The 25,230-nt window shown below is 36.0% G+C and overlaps 1 protein-coding gene across 1 annotated transcript in view; it reads right to left on the reverse strand.

Annotated features, from left to right (window-relative positions):
- The window catches only part of THSD7B (thrombospondin type 1 domain containing 7B), a 363,632-nt gene that overhangs the window by 51,283 nt on the left and 287,119 nt on the right, over positions 1-25,230 (reverse strand). Inside the window, exons 7-8 of the mRNA XM_021707254.1 lie at positions 3,215-3,356; positions 1,044-1,159 (exon numbers count right to left, since the gene is read on the reverse strand). Coding sequence (XP_021562929.1) covers positions 1,044-1,159; positions 3,215-3,356 — 258 coding nt within the window. The remainder of the gene's footprint in view (positions 1-1,043; positions 1,160-3,214; positions 3,357-25,230) is intronic.

The raw sequence follows: 25,230 nt of genomic DNA on the forward strand, positions 1-25,230 counted from the left end.
AGATGTCAATAAGTGATTTTTTTTCTAAAGCAGATAACTTCTGAGGGCCAAGATTAAATGAAATGAAGTGTTAAAATAAATCACTGACTCTTAGGATATAGTACTTTGCCCTTTATTAGTCAGTTCCAGAATTTCATCAATGTAAATCCATTTCAGATGTTCTGTTCTTAGGGTTGGTGTGTTGTCTGTGGCTGCTCGGTTGGTTTTGAGAGCATAAGCAGGTTGTGATGAAACTTAACAGAGTTGAATCAGGATAGGTGAGGAAAGTTTTGTTTTCATTTCCACCTACATACTATACCTCTCTTAGGAGAAATGGTACCAATTTTCATTTTGTTGGTTTGTTAAAGAACTTTTTTGAAAACTTGAGTTAACTAGCCCCATATTTCCAATTTATTCCACAGATTGTTTCAGTGATTCTTACAGTGTGATAGCATATTTACTTCTATTAAACTGCACCCTATAGTGCTTTTCATTTATGCATTGGGAAGTCTGACTATAGCTTTTGTCCAAACATATAGTTACTGAAAAAAAGGAGAGCAATAAAATTGCAAATATTCAGAACCCATTAATTAGAAAATTGGTAGGGAGACATTTTAATGCAGGTTGAGAAGAAAAATGTAACTGTGCTATTTATCAATCATTTACTAAGCAAATTAACAGAGTGTCCATGTTCATCTTATATGCAAGGAACAGGGTTTATCACACATGCAAACGAATTACCTGCTGAATACAAAAAGAGATATTTAAAACTAAAGTCACTCAATGTCAACAGTTTAAAAAACAAGAATAGTTAAACAAGTGTTTGTAAGAAATTGAATTATGAACCCATTTCCCCAGCACAAAATCACCTCCTCCATTCATTTCAGCTAAGTTCAAACTAGTGAGCCACCACTGTACCATCCCAGTGGCTTTTGCTCTTACTGAACCTAAGCTGAAATGAGAAGAAATCAGAGTCTGTCAGCCATATTAAACACTGTGGAGGTTGCAGGTCAACATTAAGGGAAAAAAAACCTTGAGTGTGAGATACAAATATGAACAATAACCTGCTCGCATTGGTCCATGCCGACTGGCTTGCCATCACTGCGAACACAGCTCAGCAGGCGGGTCCTGACGCCTTGACCACACGTTGCGTTTTCACTCAGCTGGCATGTGCTCCACTCTACAGGCATAGGATCACCCACACTGAGTTTCAAAATTATGGCCATGTGAGCAAAATACAACAAATCTTTGATTATCTGCATTGGAGGAGGACAGTCCAAACATACTGCTAAAACCATTTCCAGGTGGCTTTGGAAAGCATTATGCAATTCCTTTATTGCAAAACACACAGAAGAATAAATAAAGAAAAACGTGCTAACTCCCTAAGTTAGCTTTCTGGAGATAAAGAGCCAAATTGTTTTTTAGAAACCATCTCACAGCTGGCTGGGTTAGGAGAGGAAAGACACTATCCAGGTTGGTAAAGAAAAACCAGTTTGGAATCAACTATGTGTTGGAGATAACTGAGAGAGAAAACAATCCACAAATGGTGCCAGTTGCTATGGTCTAAATGTTTGTATCACCCCTCAAATTCATGTATTGAAATCCTAACCCCAAGGTGATGGTATTTGGAGGGAGAAGGTCTTGGGAAGTGATTAGATCATGAGAGCTGAGCCATTATGAATGGGATTAGTGCTTTTACAAAATATTCCCAGATGAGCTCATTTGCCTCTTTCATCCTGTGAGGACACAGCAAGAAAGCACCATCTACGAGGTACAGGCCCTCACCAGACACTGAATCTACCAGCACCTTGATTTTTGGACTTCCCAGCCTCCAGAACTGTGAGAAATAATTTCTGTTGTTATAAGCTACCCAGTTTATGGTAATTTGTTACAGCAAACTGAACAGAATAAGACACCAGTCTTTGGTGTAAACTTGAAAATGTCTTCAATTTAGACGAATAAATCCAATAATCTAAACCGCTTGGTGCATTTGATACAATGTAGCCAAGAGAGATGCCCCAGAAAAGAAAGAGGAAAAGGCATATGGGTTTGTATGGGCTGTAATGGAAACTCATTTTTTCAAATTATTCTATCATGAGGGAAGGTTTTAAAGATTTGGCTAACCACATTACAAACGAGACAGTGGAGAGTTAGAATAAAGTATCCCATATTTAACGTGATTCTTAAACAACTTTTATTTTTGGTGTGGGTAGAAAGGAAGATCCTTTATAATATAGAGCAAGAACTTCCTTAAGGTGATTTTTCAAATTGGTAGATTCCAGAGTTTAATAGGAATAGCAAACTTTGTATAATAAAATCAGTCTTTTAAAGATTTATTCTTCCAATAAAGTAGATTTCATTGTATTTCTAAAAAATTACTATCAAAACTAAGGCTCTTTTATCTAAAGAAAAAGGGTAAATATACCAGGTCATCTTTCATCCATGACAACAATTAGCCTCACAGAATTCACTGCGAGGTTTTCTACGTGAGAAATCTCAGCAGTCCCAATATGGCTGCAACAGGGAATATTTTTTCAGAAGAAGTGAATGCTTTGCCTCTACAGGCATGTGGTGGTTTGGTTGTCAGTATTGAATTCAACACTGTTACTTAACATGGTTCCACATTTTGTGCATTTTTGTATACCTGCCACTGCAGGGAATAGCAGGTAGCAGATCAATGTACTATCACAGTTCCTCTGGTTTTAAACAATGAGTACATGATGCCCAGGAAAAACCTGAGCAGTGAATTAATAAGTAGACTGATATGATTCTCAGTGCCCCTAAAACATCCCTGACCAGTCAGGCCTAGCAGACGTCCTTACTAAAACCCATAAAGTACATCACAGCTTGAATTTCTGAAATAATAAAAGCTGTGAAAGAGCCAAGCCCTATGACAGTATGATTACATTCTTCTCTCAAATGGTAAATTATCTTTTGCTACTTGTTTTAGCTATTTCAGCTTATCATGGCTTAATTCAACATTATTCTGAAATGTTGTCAAATCTTCCCAAGCATCTCTTACTACAGAGATTTTAAATGGTATGCTGAATCTACATGTCAAGAGTGAGCATTTCTTTCCATGAAGGAATACTGGAAATATCAAGTTCCCAGCCTTTTGTGCACACACTCACACATTCCACTCTTCAACCTTATCATGAGAATGAAATCACACCCAAACATTCTCTTCTTAGTCAATGTTCAGGAAAAATGACAAGGTTGTGGATTTCAATGGTACCTGTTAGATTGTACTGAAACTGGAAGCAATTTTCATTGAGGAGGCAGGGCCGAACCTGTGAGTCTTCAGCACACGTCCTTGAGCTAAGCGAAGGTCTCAGCAGATGGCGAGTTCTTCTCTGCATTGTGTGGGGGTCACATGACTACAAAAATCAAAGAGCAGGCAGAGTAAGCCCATAGTTAGTTGATAAATTATACATGATTATATGTACACAAGTAGTTACACACATAACAACTGCAGGGAAGAGACTATTGAGAGTGTTACACATAAGATTTAGAAAGTAAAAAACATTATTTGACTTGCTGTAATTTTTTTTCATACGACAACTCTTTTTTTCTGTGTTACCTTGAAGGCTACATTTCTATCTCCCATGTATAATTAAGCACATGGAGGCTGTTTTTATCACTTAAGCTCACACTGTACTCTCAAATAGTCTTGCCACAAAGTAAGAGATCCATATGTTTTGACTATTTAAATGAATGATAGATGGAAGATACTGTCCTTGTCACTTTGGTTAGTCTAGTTCTATAGAAGCAATTACACAGAACATTTTAAGTAAAAACTCATTTTTAAAACCTGGAATAAAAAAGAAGTGTAACGAGGGAATTATAGAGTCAATATTGCCAATAACCAGAACTTTTTTCTTCTTTGAGGGCATCTTTGATCCATATAACATGAACTACCGCATACTATTACCCTTTCCACAAAATTAATGTGAAAACATGAGCTCCAAAATCTCCACAAATATCATGACACCCATGGGCACTTATGTCCTCTTATAGCCTCAGCTCTTATAATGATCTTGAGTCAGGTAAACCTGCCGGCCACATCTCATCCAATAGGTTCACCCACAATGGGTCTTCAAGCTCTTCCTACTAGAACAACCTTCTTTCAGTTGTCCTCCAAACCTAGTTCTTCACCTTCTTCAGAACACTCATCAAAACTTGCTTCACAGTCTCCTCTTTAAAAATGCCAGATTTTTCTCTTCCTTTTTTAGCCATCTTCCACCCATGCTCAGGCAGTTCTCCACAGATTTGCTTCTAAGCATATATACATACATATGTACTGAGGGGGTACCCCCCCCAAATGGAATTTATTTTAAAAATTGTTTATTCTTACATGTTTAAACTTCACTCACTTTCAAAAGTACTTTCCATTTGACGCAATACACCTATCGAGACACTTTCTCCACTGCTCAAAACAGTTTTTGAACTCATCAGTTTTGATGCCTTTTAGTGCTTATGTGATTTTTTGTTTCACCTCTTCCACACTGGCAAAATGTTTCCCTTTGAGGGCTTTTTTCATTCGAGGAAACAAAAACAGTTGCTTGGGGCAAGATCAGGTGTGGCATAAGGTTCAGGCCGATTTTGGTCGAAAACTGCTGAACACACACCAGTCACCTGTTTGCCACAGCTATGGGATGTTTCTCCCTTAAATCATGATGCGATCTTCTCAAAACTTCCAGATAAAAACTTTGATTGACAGTTTGTGTACCGCCCTCCAAAAGATAATTCTGTTTTGTGTGTGTCTATGTGTGGGGGACCTCCCTCACACTTCTAGGCTATATCTATCCTTCCATTGTCATTCTTTATTATCCTGCCTCTTTCTTTCTTTACAAACTCTTTGAATACATGTTGGATCATGGCTTCCACTTTTCTTGTAACTCCATGAAATTCTTTTATTTTCATGTTTTCTTCCATCACACAGAAGTAAAAGAAATCTTGATATAAAATGTTTACAACACACAATTCCGGATACCAAAATCTAAAGAGGCCCATATATTTTTAAGTCACTGGAGAAATGGAAGTCTCTCAATTAAGATATTCAGATGATCATTTCTGTATTTTCTATGTTTTACTTATTTTTTATTCCTTTTACACTTTCAGATATTGTAGTAAGAACACAACCTGTACACTACATCTTGGCTATGAATCGCAATGATAATGTGAAATTGCACTGAAATATGCAGAAAAAGATGTCACAGTTTTTCTTTTAGTTGTAAAGGTTTGGAGCATTAAAATACATTTACTATCTATATGATTTCATATCTGGATAATCTGTAAATACTTATAATTTTACACTTAATTGTATCAAATTGTCTCTAGATAATCAAGAAGGGCCACCAAAACCAAGCAATGATTCTTAATTATCTGCACATGAATCTCATGCTCAGTGCTTACCAATTATTTATTACTATTTTACCAGTTAATTTGAATGCTTGCTCTTATGAGGAGAAACAATAACAAATGATTTGTCAATAAAAAAGTATCTTGGTAGATACCACTGTTTAGTGCCCTCCTGCATTTCTGTTATAAAGTAATCGGTTAGCAAGTGAATGTGTGCAAGGGCTTATTTACCAGCTTAGTTGAAACCATCAAATGAAACAGATAATGAAATACACACACACAAATCCAATTACTATGTAATTTTGAATAATTCACTTATATATTCTATACTTTAGTTCCTCATCTCAACCTAAGTGAGAAAGAAGGATGAGATTAGGGGTATGATTTAATGAGATTTAAGAACTTTCTTCCTCAAGTCTCAGTCTGTCTGTGTCTAAATCTGCTGGACATGGTTTTAAAATACCCTTGAGCCTAATCCATCATTTATATCATGTCACCTTTGATAATTACTAGAACTTATTATACAGAAAACCAACATTGCAACTCACTCTCTTATTTACTCTTTATCCATAGCAAGGCAAAAGAGAGGTGCATAGGTGACTAAAACCTATCAACATAATCCAATTTAATCTCAGGTACCATTTTCATACTTTGCCGTATTAAACTTGTCCTAGTATTGCTAACAAGTGATAGACAGAATACTGTTTCATCTTTTTTCTATTAGCTATTGATAGGGAATTTACTATTAGTGTTTCATTTTACTTCTTTCTCTCTATTAGCTATTTATAGGGAGCTCACAAAATAATGAATTAGCTGCAAACTAGATGAGGGGAGTGAGAATAAGAAAAAAGAGAAAGAAAAGGGGGCTAATATCTATCTGGATGATTTCTTTATGGATCAAGACTCCTCGAATACAAACCTGGATCTCTTCTTCTCTATAGCAATTATATAAAGACATACCGTCAGTTTCCTAAATATAGAAGTGGGAAAATGATGTATAGATAATTAACCCAAAGTCAACTTTGGACTGGTTTCATTTAAGATATTGAGGTTATATAGCTAAGGTTTATTTGCTAGGGAAGAAGATGACCAATAAGGACTTGTTAGTTTCTAATGTATAAACTCCTTTATGAGAATAGGTTTTCTAACTTATTACCTTTGTAAACCAGCACTTACCTTAAAGTTCAGTCTTTCCTTATGACATTATACCTTCATACCTTTTGTTCTCTCTAGCGGCAAGATCTCTTGCCTAACCTAGATACTTATATTAATATCCCTCAAAATGAAATATGATGTCCCTTCTCTGAGGTTCCACTGACTACCTCAGACCCAAGAAAATGGAATAATTTCATCTACTAAGCATTGCCACTGTGATTGTACATGTATTATGTGTGCATTCCTTCCTGTTGGCTATTTAGAGAGTCAGTGTCTTAATTCTCCTGGGCATTCTGAATCTTGTACTTGTCTGGTACAGAGCATGCAAATAATAGATGTTTGTTGTGTATAATGATTTGGTTCTTTCTGGGCAATAACACTGGATTTTTGTAAGACAGATGGTCAACAAAGGATTATGACCATATTGCCTGAACATAACAGTTCCCATAGGTCTGTATATCTGATAAAAAGAAAATCTTTTCCCTAATACTCATACATTTTCTATAAAATCTAGGTGGCAGCCAGGCTCGGTAGCTCAGCCTGTAATCTCGTGACTTTGGGAGGCTGAGGTGAGTGGATTGCTTGAGCCCACGGGTTCGAGACCCGCCTGGGCGGTGAGACCTCATCTCTACAATAAATCAAAAAAAAATCAGCCAGGCGTGGTAGCACATGCCTGTAATTCCGGCTACTTGGAAGGCTGAGGCAGAAGGATCGCCGGAGCCCAGCAGGTCGAGGCTGCGGTGGCCGGGAGCGGCCACTGCACTCCAGTCTGGGCGACAGAGTGAGACTCCAACTCAAAACAAAAAACAAAAAAAACTTCTAGGTGGCATTTACTTGGATAATAAAATCCATTATTAAATTTGTAAAACATATACCCACATAAAAGATGACAGTTAATTTATATAAGATATTTACAAAAAATCTAAATGAAGAGATATACTTTGATATTTTTTCACTATAATTGAACTATTAGTAATCACAGTGTAATAAAACCTGTGATTAATAAATTCAGTTACTTATGAATTTAAGTCACTCTGCAGATTTCTTCTCTCCATGACACCAAGGCCTGGTCTTGTCAATTCCCTGGTCATGTCATACTAAGTTAACCATCACAGAAACATAACATTCAGTTATGAGGTCTATCTGATAATTCTGAGATGGTCTCTTCCTCAGGAGCTCTGCTATTTCTATCTTTCATGTGGCAAAAACAGATGTATACTCTATGGACTTTAGTTTTTGGTTTTTTTTTTAATTTGGAAAAATAGGGTAAAAGTTCCAAAGAACCATTGCAATGCTTTGTACGAAAATTTTGAATGAAATTAAACTCTGATTTTCAAAGACTGACAAAGTTAAGAAAACTTCTGGAAGACCCAAAGAATTCTTACTCATACCTCACATATTTTTAAAAATTCTCTGAGATTTTTGAGAAGATTACAGAAGAGAAAAAATTCTTTGCACATCACAGTGCAACAAGGAGAGCAAAACCAAAATTACATAGACCACATATGCTCAGTACGACCGATATCTCATCTCCACAAACCCCAACCTGTAAGCAGGTGGAAACAGTGACTGAAGCTACTGGACCTGTGTGTTATCATATCTGGCATGAGAAAGCAAAAGGTAAAAATGGGGCATCTGACAGACCCAAGACCACCAAAATGGAAAATTGAAACAGACTTGGAGTTTTCATACCCCCAAAGTAAGGAGAGGTCTTGGAAGTCGATTGTTATCTAGATCCAATGAACTCCCAACATTAGCAAGCAAAGCTCCCTTCCAGGAAAATCCCTTTGCTTCCTCCACCATACCACTAAAGAGAAACAGGTGGGAAGAATTACTAAACAGAGCAAAACAGGGAAAATGGGAATGAAAGAAAAGGAAGGACAAGTAAGCAAAATGAGGAAGGAAAAGGGAACCACTAAATCTCACAAATAAGCTGCTTTATTTTCAACCACTCAAAAGCAAAATAAAATAAAATAAAAAATAAGATAAAAAGGAGAGAACATAAAAAAAAGGAGAAGCCATGAAATGAAAAAAAAAAGCAATGTTTAACTACATTCTTTCTGAAAGTTCACAAATACTGATTTTGCAGGAAAAAATAAGCAATGAGAGAGATCAAAATCAAATTCTGCAAAAGGATATGCTAGGGAGAAAGAATAAAAGCAGAATAACATCCCCATAGATTAGGCAGTGCAGTAGAAAAACATGTATGCAAAAGAGATGAAAACTACTACTTTGAGAGGAGCTAAAACTCATTTAGGAAATGACTCAAGATATAAAAGAACAACCTCAGTAGAAATTAGAAAAACTCAAATATTAGATGATAGAACTCAATAATTAGTTGGAAATAAGGCCAGGCAAAGTCATTCATGCCTGTAATCCCAGCAATTTGAGAGGCAGAGGTAAGGATTGCCTGAGTCCAGACCGGGCAACACGGCAAGATCTTTTCTCTACAATTAAAAAAAAAAAAAGTCAGGTGTGGTGACATGTGCCTGTAGTTCTGGCTACTTGGAAGACTGAGATAGAAGGATCACTTGAGCCTAGCAGGTCAAGGCTGCGGTGACTGTGACTGTGCCACTGCACTTCTACCTGGGTGACAGAGTAAGACTCAGACTCAAAAAAATAATTAGAAATAACAAATAATTTTAACAAATGAAAATGAAACTAGAAGAAACCCTGCTACCTGTCAAAAGTGGACTAAAGAAAATGTGGTACATATACATGATGGAGAATTACACAACCATAAAGAAGAACAAAATCATGGCCTTTGCAGCATCTTGGATGCTGTCGGAGACCATCATACTAAGTGAACTATCACAGAAACAAAGAACTGAATACGACATATTCTCACTCATAAGTGGGCCCTGAATACTAGTCACATTAGCACAAGGGTGGGATTAGAAGTTGCTGGGTACTGCGTGCATATACTAGGATTTCATGAAAAAGAAAAGAAAGCAAGAGCACATCCACTGGATGACTACTGGAGTGCCTAGAAGCAGTGGAACCCAGTGACAGTGAATATCCCTAGAGCTTTTCCTGTGGCATTAAAGAGCCATTTCCAGCTACATAAGGCAGGGGTTTTTGAAGAAATAGTTGATTCCCAGCCTGGCAATGGAAACATCCAAGATGAGCCTGAAGCATTCTGACATATCATATAGCAAGGAAACAAAGACCACCAGAGTCTTTATTGAAATGTTTATAGAGCACATGTAAAAAGACTACCACTAGGAGAATCTGAGCATTAACACAGATGATATCTAAAAAAGATTAAAGCACATCACACTTGTTTAAATCTATGATTTCATAATAATACAAAAATCTCACATTAACAAATGAAAGCTGCTGAGAAAACATTTTGAAAACTGGTAAGTATAAGTTAGCAAGCATTTTTCCTGCATTATCTATACTAATTGGACTGTTAGATAATCAAGCAGCAGTCAGGCAGAATTTCTCCTAATAGAAGTAGTTCCACAAATAAGTGAGGAAGGATGATAGATTTGGAATGTTGCCATTGTGTATTTCCTGGATGATAAAGGATCTAGAAATTGACCATCAATGATAGCTAAATTCACAAAAAGTGTTAGCCATACATTATGTACTTCCTGGTAAAGAGCACACCTTCTATAAGGGAGTCTTGCCAAAGACTGATGAAGTCAATTACCAATTTATAGGAAATCATGGACAAAGGAATATATTAAACCTTACCATGGAGAGGCAATTCACAAAAGAGACTGAAAATTTTTATAGGACAGATGACCTGTATTTCTTGCCAATAAATTACCACAAAGGAAAATAAAAAGAAATGGGAAGAAAAACTAGATTAAAAAAGAGATTTAAAGATATAGCTAAATTCAGGCATAATTAAGCTATAATACTTGGTCCACTCAGGCTATAGATCTATAAGGAGAGACAAGAAAAAGATGATTATAGAATTTAGAAAGCATTTCCTTTTAAAGAAAGTAAGAAGGTTATAATTAGAAGAAAGCTGTAAGGCTCTTTCCTCCCAGGTAGCTGAAGGATTCTACCTCCTGGGTAGCTGCTACAAGGGTGTTTGGCTGATAATTATTTAACTGTACATTTATTTTATGTGATGTTCTTTATTTGTTCCATAATCAACTTTTAAAAGTTAAAAAAAACTCTCTCTTATCATTCTTGGAAAATTTAAACTTGTTTTCATTACGTGATTTGATGATTTCCTGACAAGTGTTTTTCAAAGTACATTGTTTTCTCTAGTGTGTTAATTGGCACTGAAAGTGAAAAGCAAGGGGTTCCTAGTCATATGCATTAAAGAAACATTGAACTATATTGTGCTAAAAAAGAATTTTTACAAAGAATCTTACTATGTTTGGCAGAGTCTGAGATTAGTCATTAAAATCTATTCTGTCTTTTCTTTCTTGGCACAGGACTGAACCACATATTGCAGCCTTCTCTATAGTTAGGCTAGGTTCTGACAAATGACAGGTAAGTGGGAGGCCACGTTTGACACTTCCACTTCTGACCATAAATCCCACTCATCATCCTCTAAGCTCTTCGCCCTTTTCAGGGTGTTGGAATAATGATAAGCAGAATGACTTTGAAAGCCAAGCTTGACGATGGCAGACTACTCTATACCTGGGCCCCTGTGTGACTCTGTGGAGCATACAGTGTCCTTTCTGCAGCTAAAAAACACACTTAGAACTGTTTTATGGGTGATCCGCAACATTGTATTGCATTTGAACCATTACAGTTTGAATTTTTATTCGACAAATTTTCTATCATTACTACATTGTATATTGTGACTCTTCCAGAGTCTCAACTTTTATGTGTCAATTTAGCATTCTATGTAACGCAATTTGGATTACATTTTTAAAGATACACAAATGAATGTGAGTTCTTTGTAAGTAACAAAGTTTTAAATTTATTATCTATATGAACCACTTGGTCTCCTTGAAAACTCTCCTTTTGAGGTTTCCATTCATTTTAAACAAATAGTTTTTGAGAATACATTAAATGCAAGGCACTGCACCAATGAATAAAACATCATCTCAGGGAGGATTTTCCTTTTATAGTCTGGATTTTCAAGAGATTATACCTCGTCTCCCCCCAAGACTTACAATTATATTTTAAAAGAATGTACTAGAAATATAAAAGGAAATTGAGCTATTTCATCCTCCCTATAACACAAAAATACTTATTAAATTTGCCTCTGAGACAGTTAAATTTAATTTATTAATCTGGATGTGTCAAAAGGTAAGGTGGCAGGTAAGTGAGGTTAGTCTTTGTCAACCAAATAAGTGTTTTTTTCAAGCTTCAAGCCATTTACTATTAGTAGGTTGTGAAAACAATATTAATAGCTGACAGTTTTATAGTGTTTACTATAGGTCAGTCACCACTGTAAGTTCTTTAACTCATTTCCTCCTCATAAATGCCTTATGAAGTAGATATATTATTATCTTTATTACTGATGGTACAGAGAGGTTAAGCAATTTAATCAGGATCGTGTAGCTAAAAAGGAGGAGAGTCAAGATTCCAACATGTGAGATCATGTTTTTAACCATGTCATCTTGGTTCTCAATTTAGTGGGTCAAAATCAGTAATCTTAAAATACATAGGGCATCGCATAGACAATATGTCATATACTTAGAGTAACAATTATTTCATGAAACTTTTGTGTATACACACACACACACACACACACACACACACACACACAAAACATCCATAGATAAACAATGATGTGTGTGTTCTGTTGTGATATAAAATGTATTTTGTACAGTACAACACAGTCAAAGATGTTTACAAGCCACCAATCAAAGACAAAAAGCTTTATCAAAAGAATTCTTTCATTAAATAGACTGTCATAATCATTATTGCAAAATTGTGTTTTCATTACACAGGCTTATTTTGCAAGTACAAGCTATAAGTTTTTAAAAGGGGTGTGTATTCACTCTAACTTTCTCTCTAGAGTATGTCTTTACAGAGTTGAAATCATTTTCTTTTTAAATACCAGGATTAATTTCAGGATAAAACAATTCTCAAATTAAGTTTGTCCTAGAAAAACTCATATATATTTTCAATTATATGAAGTTCAAAGTACAAACATGATTCTTAAGTATAAACCTGTGAGACAAATTCATTTCTTAACCACAGTCCTTCCCATAAAAATAGGTATAGAGGTAGGTTGGTGTCTGTGCCCTATTTATTTAAACTAGACTTAACCAGAGGGAAGCAAAAGAGAGTGTCTTAATCAACTCTTCCTATATTTCATGTATTACTTGTGACAGAATATGAAGTGAATTCAAAGTTCAAAAGCTGTTGTTCACCATGTTGGCATGGTCTCACACACAACTATATTGGCCAAAAACTGAAAGGAAGTAGAATTAAAGGGAGTGCTCCAGTTGTCAAGGTGCAGAAAGTATAGTGTACCTATGTGTTAACTCCTCTCTTCTAATGTGCTGGGCTTCTTTACCTTGACCGTGTCTTCCACAGACCCAGCAGCATTGACATCACCAGGGAATTTGTTAAAAATGCAAATTATCAGGCCCCTTCCCATCCCACATCCACTGAATCAAAAATTCTGGAAGGACAAAACCAAACAAAAGAAAAATCAGTTCCAGGGGTTAGATTCAGCAACCTATGTTTTAATGAGTCTTCCAGGTGATTAATATGCATGCTCTACATTGAAAACCACCAGTTTCAGAACTTTTTAGGTACAATAACAAACTCCTGATTTCCCTCTCTCCTAGCATCCTCCTCTATTCTTTTTCATCTCTGTTAACAGCAACTCCAATGTTCCACAGCCTCACGTCAAAAAGTTTGGGGTCCTCTCTGACTACTAAATTTATCTCACACTTTACAACCAAACCCTGGGCAAATCTTTTCAGCATTATTTTCAAAGTAGAAGATAACACGTAATCCATCTACTTATCCCCATTTGTCCAACTCCTACCCTTGTCAAAATCACTATCATCATCTTTCACTTAGATTATAACAATAACCTCATAAGGGATTCTGTTCTTTCATTCTACAGATCATGTTGAACCCTGGGGCCAGAATTTTCCTTTTAAGACAGTGCAAGTCAGATCACTTAATTTCTCTCTTTCATACCCTTAAATGTTTTCCCCACTTAGGATGAAAGCCAAGTCCATCCCTGTGCCTACAAGTCCTACACAATCTGGTCCAGCACCACCTCTTAATGCTCATGAGTCTACTATTTGCCTGCTTATACAATCTGCCTCATTCACTACTCTGACCTCCTTGATGTTCTTGGAGAAATTCGAGCATTCCCTTGCCTCAAGGCTTTGATCTTGCTGTTCTCTCTGTCTGAAAACTCTTCCTCTAGTATCGGCATGATTTGCTCCTTTACTTTCTTCAGGTTACCCCCACCAAGGCTTTTCTATTAAAAAAGCCTTCTCTGATGCTGGGCTCGGTGGCTCAGCCTGTCATCCTGCGCCTTTGGGAGGCTGAGGTGAGTGGATTGCCTGAGCCCGCGGGTTCAAGACCCGCCTGGACAGCGAGACCTCATCTCTACAATAAACCAAAAAATTAGCCGAGCGTGGTAGCGCACGCCTATAATTCCGGCTACTCGGAAGGCTGAGGTGGAAGGATCGTCGGAGCCCAGCAGGTCGAGGCTGCGGTGGTTGGGAGCGGCCACTGCACTCCAGTCTGGGTGACAGAGTGAGTGAGACTCCAACTCAAAAAAAAAAAAAAAAAAAAGCCTCCTCTGAACATGCTATATAAAAATACCAACAACACCTCCATGTCATTCTTTGTTCTTCCATATATTTTTTCTTTTCCACATCACTGATCACTGCCTGATATGCTATATATTAAATTGATGCTTTGGGGTACATTTTGCTATTTTAAATTATATCTTTCCACTCCACTGTGTAAGTTCTGTGAAGGCTAGAACTTGATCTTGTTGACTGGTGATAGACTCAGTACCTAAAAGGCCCATAAGAGACACTTGACAAATACATTTCAACAGACAGGATGTTAGTAAGACAACCCAAGCTTCACAAGGGCAGTTTGACCTTTTAATTGGCTCAAACAGAAGAACATTTATCACTTAGACTCCCAGGGCTTTGGGGTATTTAATGAATTTAATGAGATTAATGAATGTAAGCATTCTGAATTTGTGAGAGTTTTCAATTTTGCAAGTGTAGTGCACTCTTAATGGGTTTTACATAGGTAAAAATATAGCATAAGACAAAGCAATATTTACTATGACATCATAGCAAACCTGGTAAGAAATTAAAATACTGTAAACTAAAGTGGTCAATTAGAAGGGCCAAAGGTTTGGATGCCTGGGGCCTACAGTGATGGCTGTCTCCTCTCTCTTCCTATACTTATTGGAGTGATCCCACAAGGCACACAAATCTGTGCATAGAAGGATAGGCCCTTACAGCTTCTGCTGGTCTTTTAGGAGATAAAATGGGTAATAATGATGCAGACTGAAACCATTTTCTGCGTGCTATACCATTTTCCAAAATAATAGCAACAGGAAACATTTTATTGTATCAACACATGACTAGTACTGTACTAAACATTGCATATTTATTATCTCATAAGAAGGTAATTCCCTATTTATTATTTTCAACCTTCCAATGAGCTAGGTGTACTTTTAATATCCTTGTTTTTACAGGTGATGAAATTGAAGCTCAAAGAATATAACAACTTTATAGTAGATGCTCAAGCTAGAATTTGAATCTGGGAGGGCTAATTTGCTCCTCAGTAACTATTCTACTTGTAAAGTGTTGGTGCTTGTGGAATATGCTGAGGTGGGGACAATGGGTAAAACAATGCATTGCAGAACTGTATTGTGATTACAATATTGTAACCTGAAAAGCATTTGGTACAGACAATGGTAATTAGACATGGAAAAGGAAAAAGGGAATAGATACAGGAACTATAGCTGAAAAGCTAATTAAAAAACAAGATAGAGCACAGACTAAAGAAAGGGAGAGTCAAGTGAGGGACAGATCAATGAATAAGACTTGCTGCCTGCCTTTGAGGAGTCCACTGTTCATAAAAGATACTCCCAGTCTAGGAGGCTGGCTTGTCAGATTTAGAGAGTTAATTGGAAGGAGGAATGCCAGATACATGTCTCAGCGTAATGGGACTGACAAGAACAGGGGCAGAAGCTATGATATCATCAAGATGATATAACGTTCCTGGTAAGGTTTTGCTGGACTACGGCTAGGGGGAAGTTAGGATGATGCATAAATATCAGTAGATTTTTGCTTAGCTAAGATGTTTGGATGAAGATTTTATAATGGCCAGGGACTTCCTCACATAGTCTTTCTGGCTGCTATTTTATGACACGACAAAGTTGTGAAGATACATATTTACAATCAAATCAGAGGTTTTGAAACAGATAAATGATGTATACCATAGCCAGTCCCAGAATCTGAGGCTGACACCCATTTATATTACTGTTGGAACTTGAGAATGAAGAAAGAACGACCCAGTTACGAACCAAAATGTTGGCTTGCATTCTTCAAAAATGTGAAAGTCATTGGTATTGAAAAAGGATTAAAGACAGAAGAGATTAAAGAGATGTGATCATTAAATGCAACACCATCGAATCCTGTAATCAAAGGAATACAAATATTATAAAGGACATTATTGAGATCCATAAGAACTAAAAATATGGCCTTCAGATTAGCTATAAGTATTGTATCGATGTTATATTTCCTGAATTTGTTAACTGTGATTATGTTGGATAACATTTCTGTATTTAGAAATACATACTAAATTATCAGTATTAAGGGGTAAAAGAGATGATGCCTGGAACATATGCTCAAACGTTTCAGAAATAATAATAGTTATACATGTGTATGTGGGTCTTTATAGAAATAGAACCATAGAGAAAAAGGCATTGAGATAGAGATAAAGCATACATGGTAAACTTAAAAATTGCTGGTACAAATTGTATGTAATTTTGAGTTTCTTTGGAATTTTTTTCCAAGACAGAACTATGAATGGCACTGAAGCACCAATATTCAGGAGACACTTGTGAATAACAAATACAGTATGCATTTATAACTCTCTCTATGCCACCCAGAGGGTTCTTAGGTGGCAGTTACTATTTGAATTAAGGGTGTACAAAACTCTAATCTCAGTCAAAATCACTTTTCCCTTTTCTCTCATTTTCTCTGCCTCATTCCTTTCCTCCTCTTCCTCCTCCTTCTCCTTCCCATAGGATGCTTACTTCTCTTTCTTTCCTTTAAGTCCCAGCCATTCAGTGACCAAATATAAAGTCTAGCCATAGACATAGAAGCCAGTAAATTTTCCAAGGGTTAGGACCCCAGAATGCTGTCTGGAATAAAAATCTTATGACAAACTCAGCAGTAAAGGAGTTCTGGTCTCTTCTCAGACCCCAGAAAAGTAAAAGGAGGACACTTCTGTGATATTTTTATTTTAATGTGTGTGTCCCCTTCACTTCCACTCCCCACTGTAAACCAAAGGAAAGAGGCCAAACAATGCACCTAGAATATGTCTGGGGTCTTACTCTCTATCTTTGCCTCTCTGCTTTTCCTTTCTCCACAAAGAATACACAGGTCCTTTCCCCTCAGAAGACTCTCACTCTTGGTTAGTCAAAGTCATTTGATCTGCTTTTGGAAGAAATGTTGTATCCATAGAGCTGACAACATAGAGGCCACCACAGGGGACTCGGATCTGGGCCCATAGTTTCTAGTTACACCATTGCTCTGGGCTCTTGCTCATGTGGGATCTTTTCTTTATTTTTATCCCTCTTTCCTCATCACTACCTTATTCCACTTTGTCTGACTAACTCTTACTCACCTTTCACGTTTCTATGTGAATATTCTCTTCCTGATAAACTTCACTAATCCTCCCATGGGTTAGGAAATGTGCCAACATATGCTCTCTTGACACTCTTGGTTTTTTTCTCTGTTGAAATTGATTACAGATATTCTGCATTCCTAATTAGACTATAAGTTCCTTGAGGACAAAGCCTCTTCAAATTTGTAGCCCTAATGTCTAACATAATACCTGTCCCATGGCAGGCATATAATAATATTGGTCACACACATAATATTTATAATTTATTTTTCTACTTATGTGCCAGACACTGTGCTGAGTGATTTACATGTATTGATTTTCATACTATTTTCTGAGTTGAGTACTATTACTCCAATTTTCCCAGTTTATGAAAATTAAATTGCTTACCCAAAATGCCAGTGCCAAGGGGTATATACATGAAGGGAGACAGGAAGAAAGGAGAATGCCATGCATTTGGGCTGCTTCTAAATCTTAAGCTTATTTCTCACAATTTTGTACTCAGCATTGCAATGTACTTGCCTTTCAATGTAGAAAAAAAGACATGCAATCAAATTGAGAAGGTCCATTTTTTCTGAGGGACCTTCTGAAATGGGAAATGGGAAAAAATGGGGGAACAAATGTTATAGAAATTTGAGTTTATTTGTTTTTATTTTTTTCAAAAAGCAAGGACTATAAATGGCATCAGAAAAAAAAAATTGGGAGAGTAAGAAGATGCTCTCAATAAAACCTAAGCTTATAAGTTAATTTGAAGGTCAAATACCCACAGGATTTATATTTGCAATTTCAGAATTATTACTATTATTATTATTTTTCTACCATTACAATCAAATGATAAGTGTAATAATTTAAAATTTTAAAAACACCCTACAGATAAGTATGACGAACTAAGGAATGGTAATAAGGTATGATAAATCTAGGACTGTCAAACATACTATAGCCTTCTTTCAAAAACCACAGTTCACTTAAAATTATTCATAGATAACTTTCAAGGTAATATGTATATTGTAACCAAAATGGGAAAGATGTTGGGACTCAGAGAGACATACATACATTTCAAAAACTTGAAGTGTGTACAAAACTCAACAAGGTATTACTCTGTCCATTACAGCTCATCAACCGTGCCATTTTGTGGAAAAGTTCCCTGGCAACCGATACGGCGATGCTCCATGAGAGTGAATGTTTCACATTCTTTTTCTACATAACAACTTTAGAGACTGAAACGATGCAAAGAAGGACTCGTAGGATAACCTTTCATGTACTCTGAATACATGTTAAAATTCAAAGTAAAAATCTGGCCTTTTCTTTAGGACATGAAACATACATTTTTAGATGGAATGAAAATCACAAGTAAAGTAGAATGTAGATCACACATCTGAGTTCAAACTACTGGTAATACACAGTAGTTTGATACCAAAATTTTAACAATAGCCATAATAATGATGAACTATTACTGACAGTAAAGACATATTTCACATAGATCAAAGAAAGAGTCATTTCAAAAAAAATAAATTTTATATTTTCACTATGAAAAAGTTGAAAAATCCATGTCTTCATACTTTTTGAAGAACATTTTGTACTTAACTTTCAGAAGGGTGTAAGTAATAAATACTTATTATAAGTAAATTTGAGCTCTGATCCTGTTGTTTTTAAATTTCCAATGTTACAAATTTTTGATGTATTTATAATCCAAGCCAAATCATATATGGTATTCCCAAAAGTAATTATTATAATAACTTGTATAGATCATTAAACAGAACCTCAAAGAGTATCAATAAAGAGTATCCAAGTCACATAGCATAATAAGTAGAATGGAGACCAGATTACATACTTGCTCTGTAACCCCAATATCAAGATGAATAATTTTATTATTATAATAGTAAGCAATGAGTCCTCAGCCTCTATTCTTATTCTTATAGGTGACTGAAACCTTCCAAGTACACTGGTCAATGATCCAGATGTTCCTATGACAAAACTATCCTACAAAGAAAGCTAAAGATTTCGAGAATCTATTTTGGCACTCAGTAGTTATACAGGGGACATTGACAAATGTCTATTTTCTTACAGAAAAAAAAAAGTCACCAACTCTAGAAATAAAATTCATTTCTCTATGTCTCACTCATGGATTTACCCTACATAATTCACAATGATATGAAGTCAATGAAGTGAGATACATTCAAGAGTATCTTGAAAAACAAAAGGCACTCTACAAATACAAAGTGGTGTTGTCCATATTACAATGGTGGGACATTCAAGGGAGGGGAGGCGTTCATAATGGACTGTGCTATGAGACTGAAGTTCAGCAAAGCATCATCTTAATGAAAACCAAGGGCCATCAAGTTCCAACTCAATATCAATTACAAAAAAGTTGAGGCAACTTACTCAAATGCCACCAAAAGCAAATTAAAAAATAAAATAAAATTGCTGAATTAAAAAAAAAAATTGGCCGACCACAAAGTAGATAATGGTCAGACTCTAGAATGTGAGACAATAAGCATGAGACAGACTAATGACTGCTAAAGCAGGGTCTTTAAGGATAATAGACATAGACGTGTGGCACAGAGATATGCTCCCCATTGCAAGGTGCTATGATTAGAATGTAGCCTCTAAAGTTTATGTATTGGGAACTTAATCCCCAATTCAACACTGTTGAGAGGTAGGACCTTTAAGAGGTGATTAGGCCATGAGGGCTCCATCCTCATGAATGGATTAATGCTATTATCATAGAGTGGGATCCTTGTAAAAGAGTTGACCCTCACTCAGCTCTTTCATTGCCATTCCACTACGGGATGACACAGCACGCAGGTTTTTGCCAGATGCTGGCACCTTGATATTAAACTTCCCATCCTCCAGAATTGTAAGAAATAAACTTACTTTCTTTATAAATTACCCAGACTCTGATATTCTGCTCTATCAACATGAAAAAGGAAAAGCAAAGACAAAAGGAATCTCCATTCACTGTAATGTAGCCTCAGAAATAAATAATGTTTGAATAATAATTTGTATTGCATTCCCTCAAAAAGTATGGAGTGTTCTTAGCTTGAAGCAACCAGAAAGCAACCAGAAAGAGGTGAATGAAAGCCACACAAGCAAACGTTGAGAGGAAGCATATGATTGCAAATTTGGAAACTCAAACACAGTTAACAGAGGTGAAATTTCAGAGCACTCTGTTGAACAGACATGAGGGATTCCCGTCAGATTAAAATAATTGACTACAGTTATGACCAATTAAGTGGTACTGAAGAAAACACATGACTTTTGAATGAGGCTCAATTTTTAGATCTGGTCCTGTAACCTCAAGTATTATGAGCTTGATTCGTTATTTTATTTCCATATCTTTCACTTTTTTCACTAATAAAAAGGGGTTAATATGCTATACTACAAGAATTAAATGAGATAATGCATATAAAATGCCTAAAACAGAGAAACAGTTTTTTAAAAATTCCTTCTACTCAGAAGAATGGTTTCAAGGATACACATTCATGTGTTGCTTAATGATAGGAATACGTTCTGAGAAATGCATCATTAAGCAATTTCACCATTGGGAAAACATCATAGAGTGTACTTACACAAACCTAATGGTATAGTTTACTACACACCTAGGTTATATGGTATAGCCTATTGTTCCTAGACTACAAACCTGTAGTGTATTACTGTACTGAATACTGTAGGCAGTTATAACACAATGGTATTTGTGTATCTAAACAAATTTAAACACTGAATAAAAATATTACATAAATGACATAATAATTATATACCTGTGTAGGTTACTTACCATGAATGGAGCTTAAAGGACTGGAAGCTGCCCTAGGTGAGTCAGTGAGTCAGTGGTAAGTGAATGTCAAGGCCAAGGATTTGACCATAGACTACTTTAGACTTCATAAACACTGGACACATAGACTGTACTAAATTTATTTTTCTTCTTTAATAAGAAATTAACCTTAGCTTATAGTTACTTTTTTAACTTTTTGACTCTTGTACAATAATATTTAGTTTAAAATACAAACACATTTTACAGCTTCATAAAAATATTGTCTTTATATCTCTTTTCTGTAAGCTATTTTCTATTTTAAACCTTCAAAAAAATGTTTTGTTAAAAACGAAGACACAAACACATATATCAGCTCAAGCCTATACAGGGTCAGGATCACCAATGTCACTGTCTCCCACCTCCACAGCTTGTGCCATTGGAATAGCTTCAGAGGCAATAACATGCATGGAAATGTCATCTCCTATGATAACAATGATTTCTTCTAGATTTCTTCCTCAAAGACCTGTCTGAGGCTGTTTTGCAGTTAACTTAGAAAAAAAAGGAGGTGGAAGGAGTACTATTTGCTATAGTATAGTAAATACTAGGTGACAGGAATTGTTCAGCTTCATCACAATCTTATGAGACCACCTCGAGATATGTGGTTTGTCACTGACCGAAATGTTATCTTGTGGTGCATGACTGTATACTGAAACCAATTATCTATATTATTTCTAAAGCTGATTGTCCATTTTATTTCTGGTATGTCCTAAGTTTTAATGATATTGATGGTGAGAGGAGCAAAGTGTGTTTGAATTGGTTTCTATAAAATAATAAGATTCTCTCTCTCTCCCTCTCCCTCTCTCCCTCTCCCTCTCCCTCTCTCTCTCTCTCTCTCTCTCTCTCTCTCTCTCTCTCTCTCTCTCTCTCTCTGTGTGTGTGTGTGTGTGTATGCACGTGCATGAGAAAGGGAAGGCTGGAGGGAGAGAGATGAAGAATTTTAAAAAGGAGGAGAGGTAGAGGGGAGAAGAGAGAAGACTGAGGAAGCTAGAAGCTTAGTGGCATTAGAAGAGTGTCACTCTTTGTATGTCCATAAGCCTAGGCGGAATTTCTGAGTCTTCCATGGTAAAAGGCTCGGTAGAGAAATGGGAAAAGGATATATGAATGATGACCAGACTATGTGCCTTGAGATTCTTTATACATTTTTGGTTGATTCCTTCTTGTTGTTATACACTAAATCCTCTAGCTTCTATAAGAAAGTAAAGCCTTATAAAAAGCATTCAAAATGAATTTATTTGAGCTAGATATATGTCGATATCCTATGAGAAGAGAGGGGGGAAAAAACAAGAGAAAAATCTCTAAGGTTTTCTTTACAGGGTTGCAAATCATTGAATTATGAGTTACACAGATATTTACAAGCTTGGCCTAGATAGAGTACAGTAATCTATAAATGCTATTCAAGTGATTTATGACACAACTGTTCTAACACATTAACAATATCCAGGAAATGTATTTAATTTATTATCAGGGATGCACATTTACATTATTCACAACAAGTCATTTATAGAGAAATGTGTAGCCCTTAAACTAAAGTGAATGCATCTCTAGTGAGTTTTGAACAGTTATAACTGTCTAATAAATGCTTAAATCCTAACTTACTGTACAAGCCTATGTAAATGTTTACCAGTTATCCTGTAAGCACTTTATTCTATGAATTAGTGACCAGTTTGGAAAACATGGCAGAATCTGTAGACTAAGTTCTAAATGATAAAGAACCTAAATGAAAAAGAACTCACTTTCCTAGTTAAATTTTGCAAGAGCATGAAAAAGAAAATCATCTTTTTTCCTCAATCCTATATTCTAGATTTGTCAGATGTAGCAGCATAATATATTTCAAGGTTCTGAGCATCTCTTAGCATACTGGCTACTTCTGGAAAACGTACCACCTGGCAGACTACTGTTTTATTGGTCTAATTTGCCCTCTATCTGCATCAGGACAAAAATAATGTTCTGAGATTTTGAAAGTCCCTTATTTTAAAAAATGCATATGTACACAGCGTGGAAAGTAGGGTTAAGAGGAGAGAAAAAAGGAAAGGAAGGAGAAATGGGGAGACAGGAACAGGGATAAGACTGAGAGAAGGAGTGGGAGAAATAGGAGACAGGACAAGGGAGCCCCAGCTGAATAATAGGGGACTTTATTGTGTCCTATCATTTATTTCTCTTGGGAAACCTTTGAGAAATATTTACTAACTAACCATATTATAGATATGAAAAGTGAGGGCTATCTCTAGATATAGATAGTATAATTATACTTTTATTTTATATATATAATTTTAATAGTTAATCTTTTATCAACAAACAGTGTAATTCCAACTCAAAATGGTTAATAACCACCAAACTTGTGTATCTTTTGCAGGACTTCCCCCAGGAAACTACAATACACAGTATATTTCCTTTTACAAAGTTGGACAACTGAGTTTTACAAAATGGAAATATAATATGTGCTTGACATACAATACCTTCCTTTTTTAACATAATACATTCCATTGACTTCATGTCTTTTGCTCTTGGGGATGCCTCCATTTACTCTGACTATATGCTCTCTGTCTCTTGGTCATTGGTCAGGGCATTCCTTATCACTGTGTAAATACTTCAGTCAACTAGAAGCTCATTCTTCGTATAACTCCTGGTAACTTTTATTGTAGTGATATCTGCAAACACACCTTCTTAAAAAAAAAAGTAGCTTCACTTCCTCTTTTACCCACTAGAATTTCTTAGATTAATAAATGCCTTTGATAGCTAGCTTGTGCAGGCAATGCCTTTAAATACAAAAAAGCTTGTTTCCAAGCACTAAAGATCATGTTTTCTGACCTGATGAACAATGGAGTTTTATGGTTTAATACTGTTTTAAAGCCAGAGAATCATAACTCATAATTATACATGTATTTGGTAATACAGGCAGAATCCTATTATTTTAAATGCCATCACAATGAAGATTGCATCCAACAATCCATTTCCATGTTCTGTTTAATTGTCTATGGCAGTAGTAATTTTTAAAAAAATTACAACATGCTCTAGTATACCAATCCCCTTCTGATAAAACTTCAAAACCATATACCAGATTACCTCATAGTCATGATTTTGGAGCCTGGACTACCAGAAATGCTAGTTTCAAATTTGTGTGTGTGTGTGTGAGAAACATCACATAATATTTTCTTATATATTTATGAAACTAATGAACATATGCTATTTTATCCTATAGTCTATTGTTCACATGGCAATATATATTCTCTAGCATCCCTTAAATTTATACATAATCATGTTCTTTCATTATCTCACTTTAAAAATAATTTGGAATATACAGTAACAAAGGAGAAAACATGCTGATCAATCCAGTCTGTTAATGGAACTGGAACATAGCCACTTTGTGTAAAGAAATATTTTTTAAATCTCAGGACTTGTGAAACCTTTTATGCAAAAGGGAAGCTTAAGCCAGGAGATTGAGTCATGCAACACCTTCGTGCAAATACATAGCTGTTACTAATATTATGCATCAGCCAGATGACCAAAAGAAAGCTAAAAGGCCTGAGGCATCTACAGAGAGCTGCCTTCACAGGTCAATCATAAGTAAATTTTTGCTAGTCTCCCATAAGCAAGACATGCCAATTGTAACTTTAGGTGTACAATTTAAGTATAGCTTCTAAAAATAAAGTCTGTTTGATTCCACACGGATAATGATTAGAAGCTTATTATTCCAGGTGCAGAGCAAAGTAAGGACTGACTTGTTCCTCCAACTACCCAGAGACTTCTGTATAACTGACTCTTCCTTAAGTCACTTTTTTTTTGGTCAGACATATACCTTATCTTATGTAAAATGTAGATTTTCTAGGCACTAACTAAAGTCTTAGAGGAAGGTAATGATTCACCTTACTACCTACCTGCCCCTCTTCCTACATGCCTCCCCTCGCAGCTCTTTAAGGAAATGTATAAATATTAAGCCTCCTGAAAACCCCTTTGGAAAAACAACCTCAGATGTGTCTGTGGCTTGCGTTTTTCCTGGGTGTGCACTAAAGCCAGTTTAATAAACTTCAATGATTAAGACTTATGCTTCAGTCACTCATTTCGATTGTCATTGGTACTAACAATCTTGAATAAGAAAGAAGAAGCAAAAGAAAGAAAAAGAGAGGAGGAGAGGGAAAGAAGAAATG

Source organism: Carlito syrichta, unplaced genomic scaffold, assembly GCF_000164805.1.
Source record: "Carlito syrichta isolate Samal-C Ts95f unplaced genomic scaffold, Tarsius_syrichta-2.0.1 Scaffold316472, whole genome shotgun sequence".
NCBI classification, from domain to species: domain Eukaryota; kingdom Metazoa; phylum Chordata; class Mammalia; order Primates; family Tarsiidae; genus Carlito; species Carlito syrichta.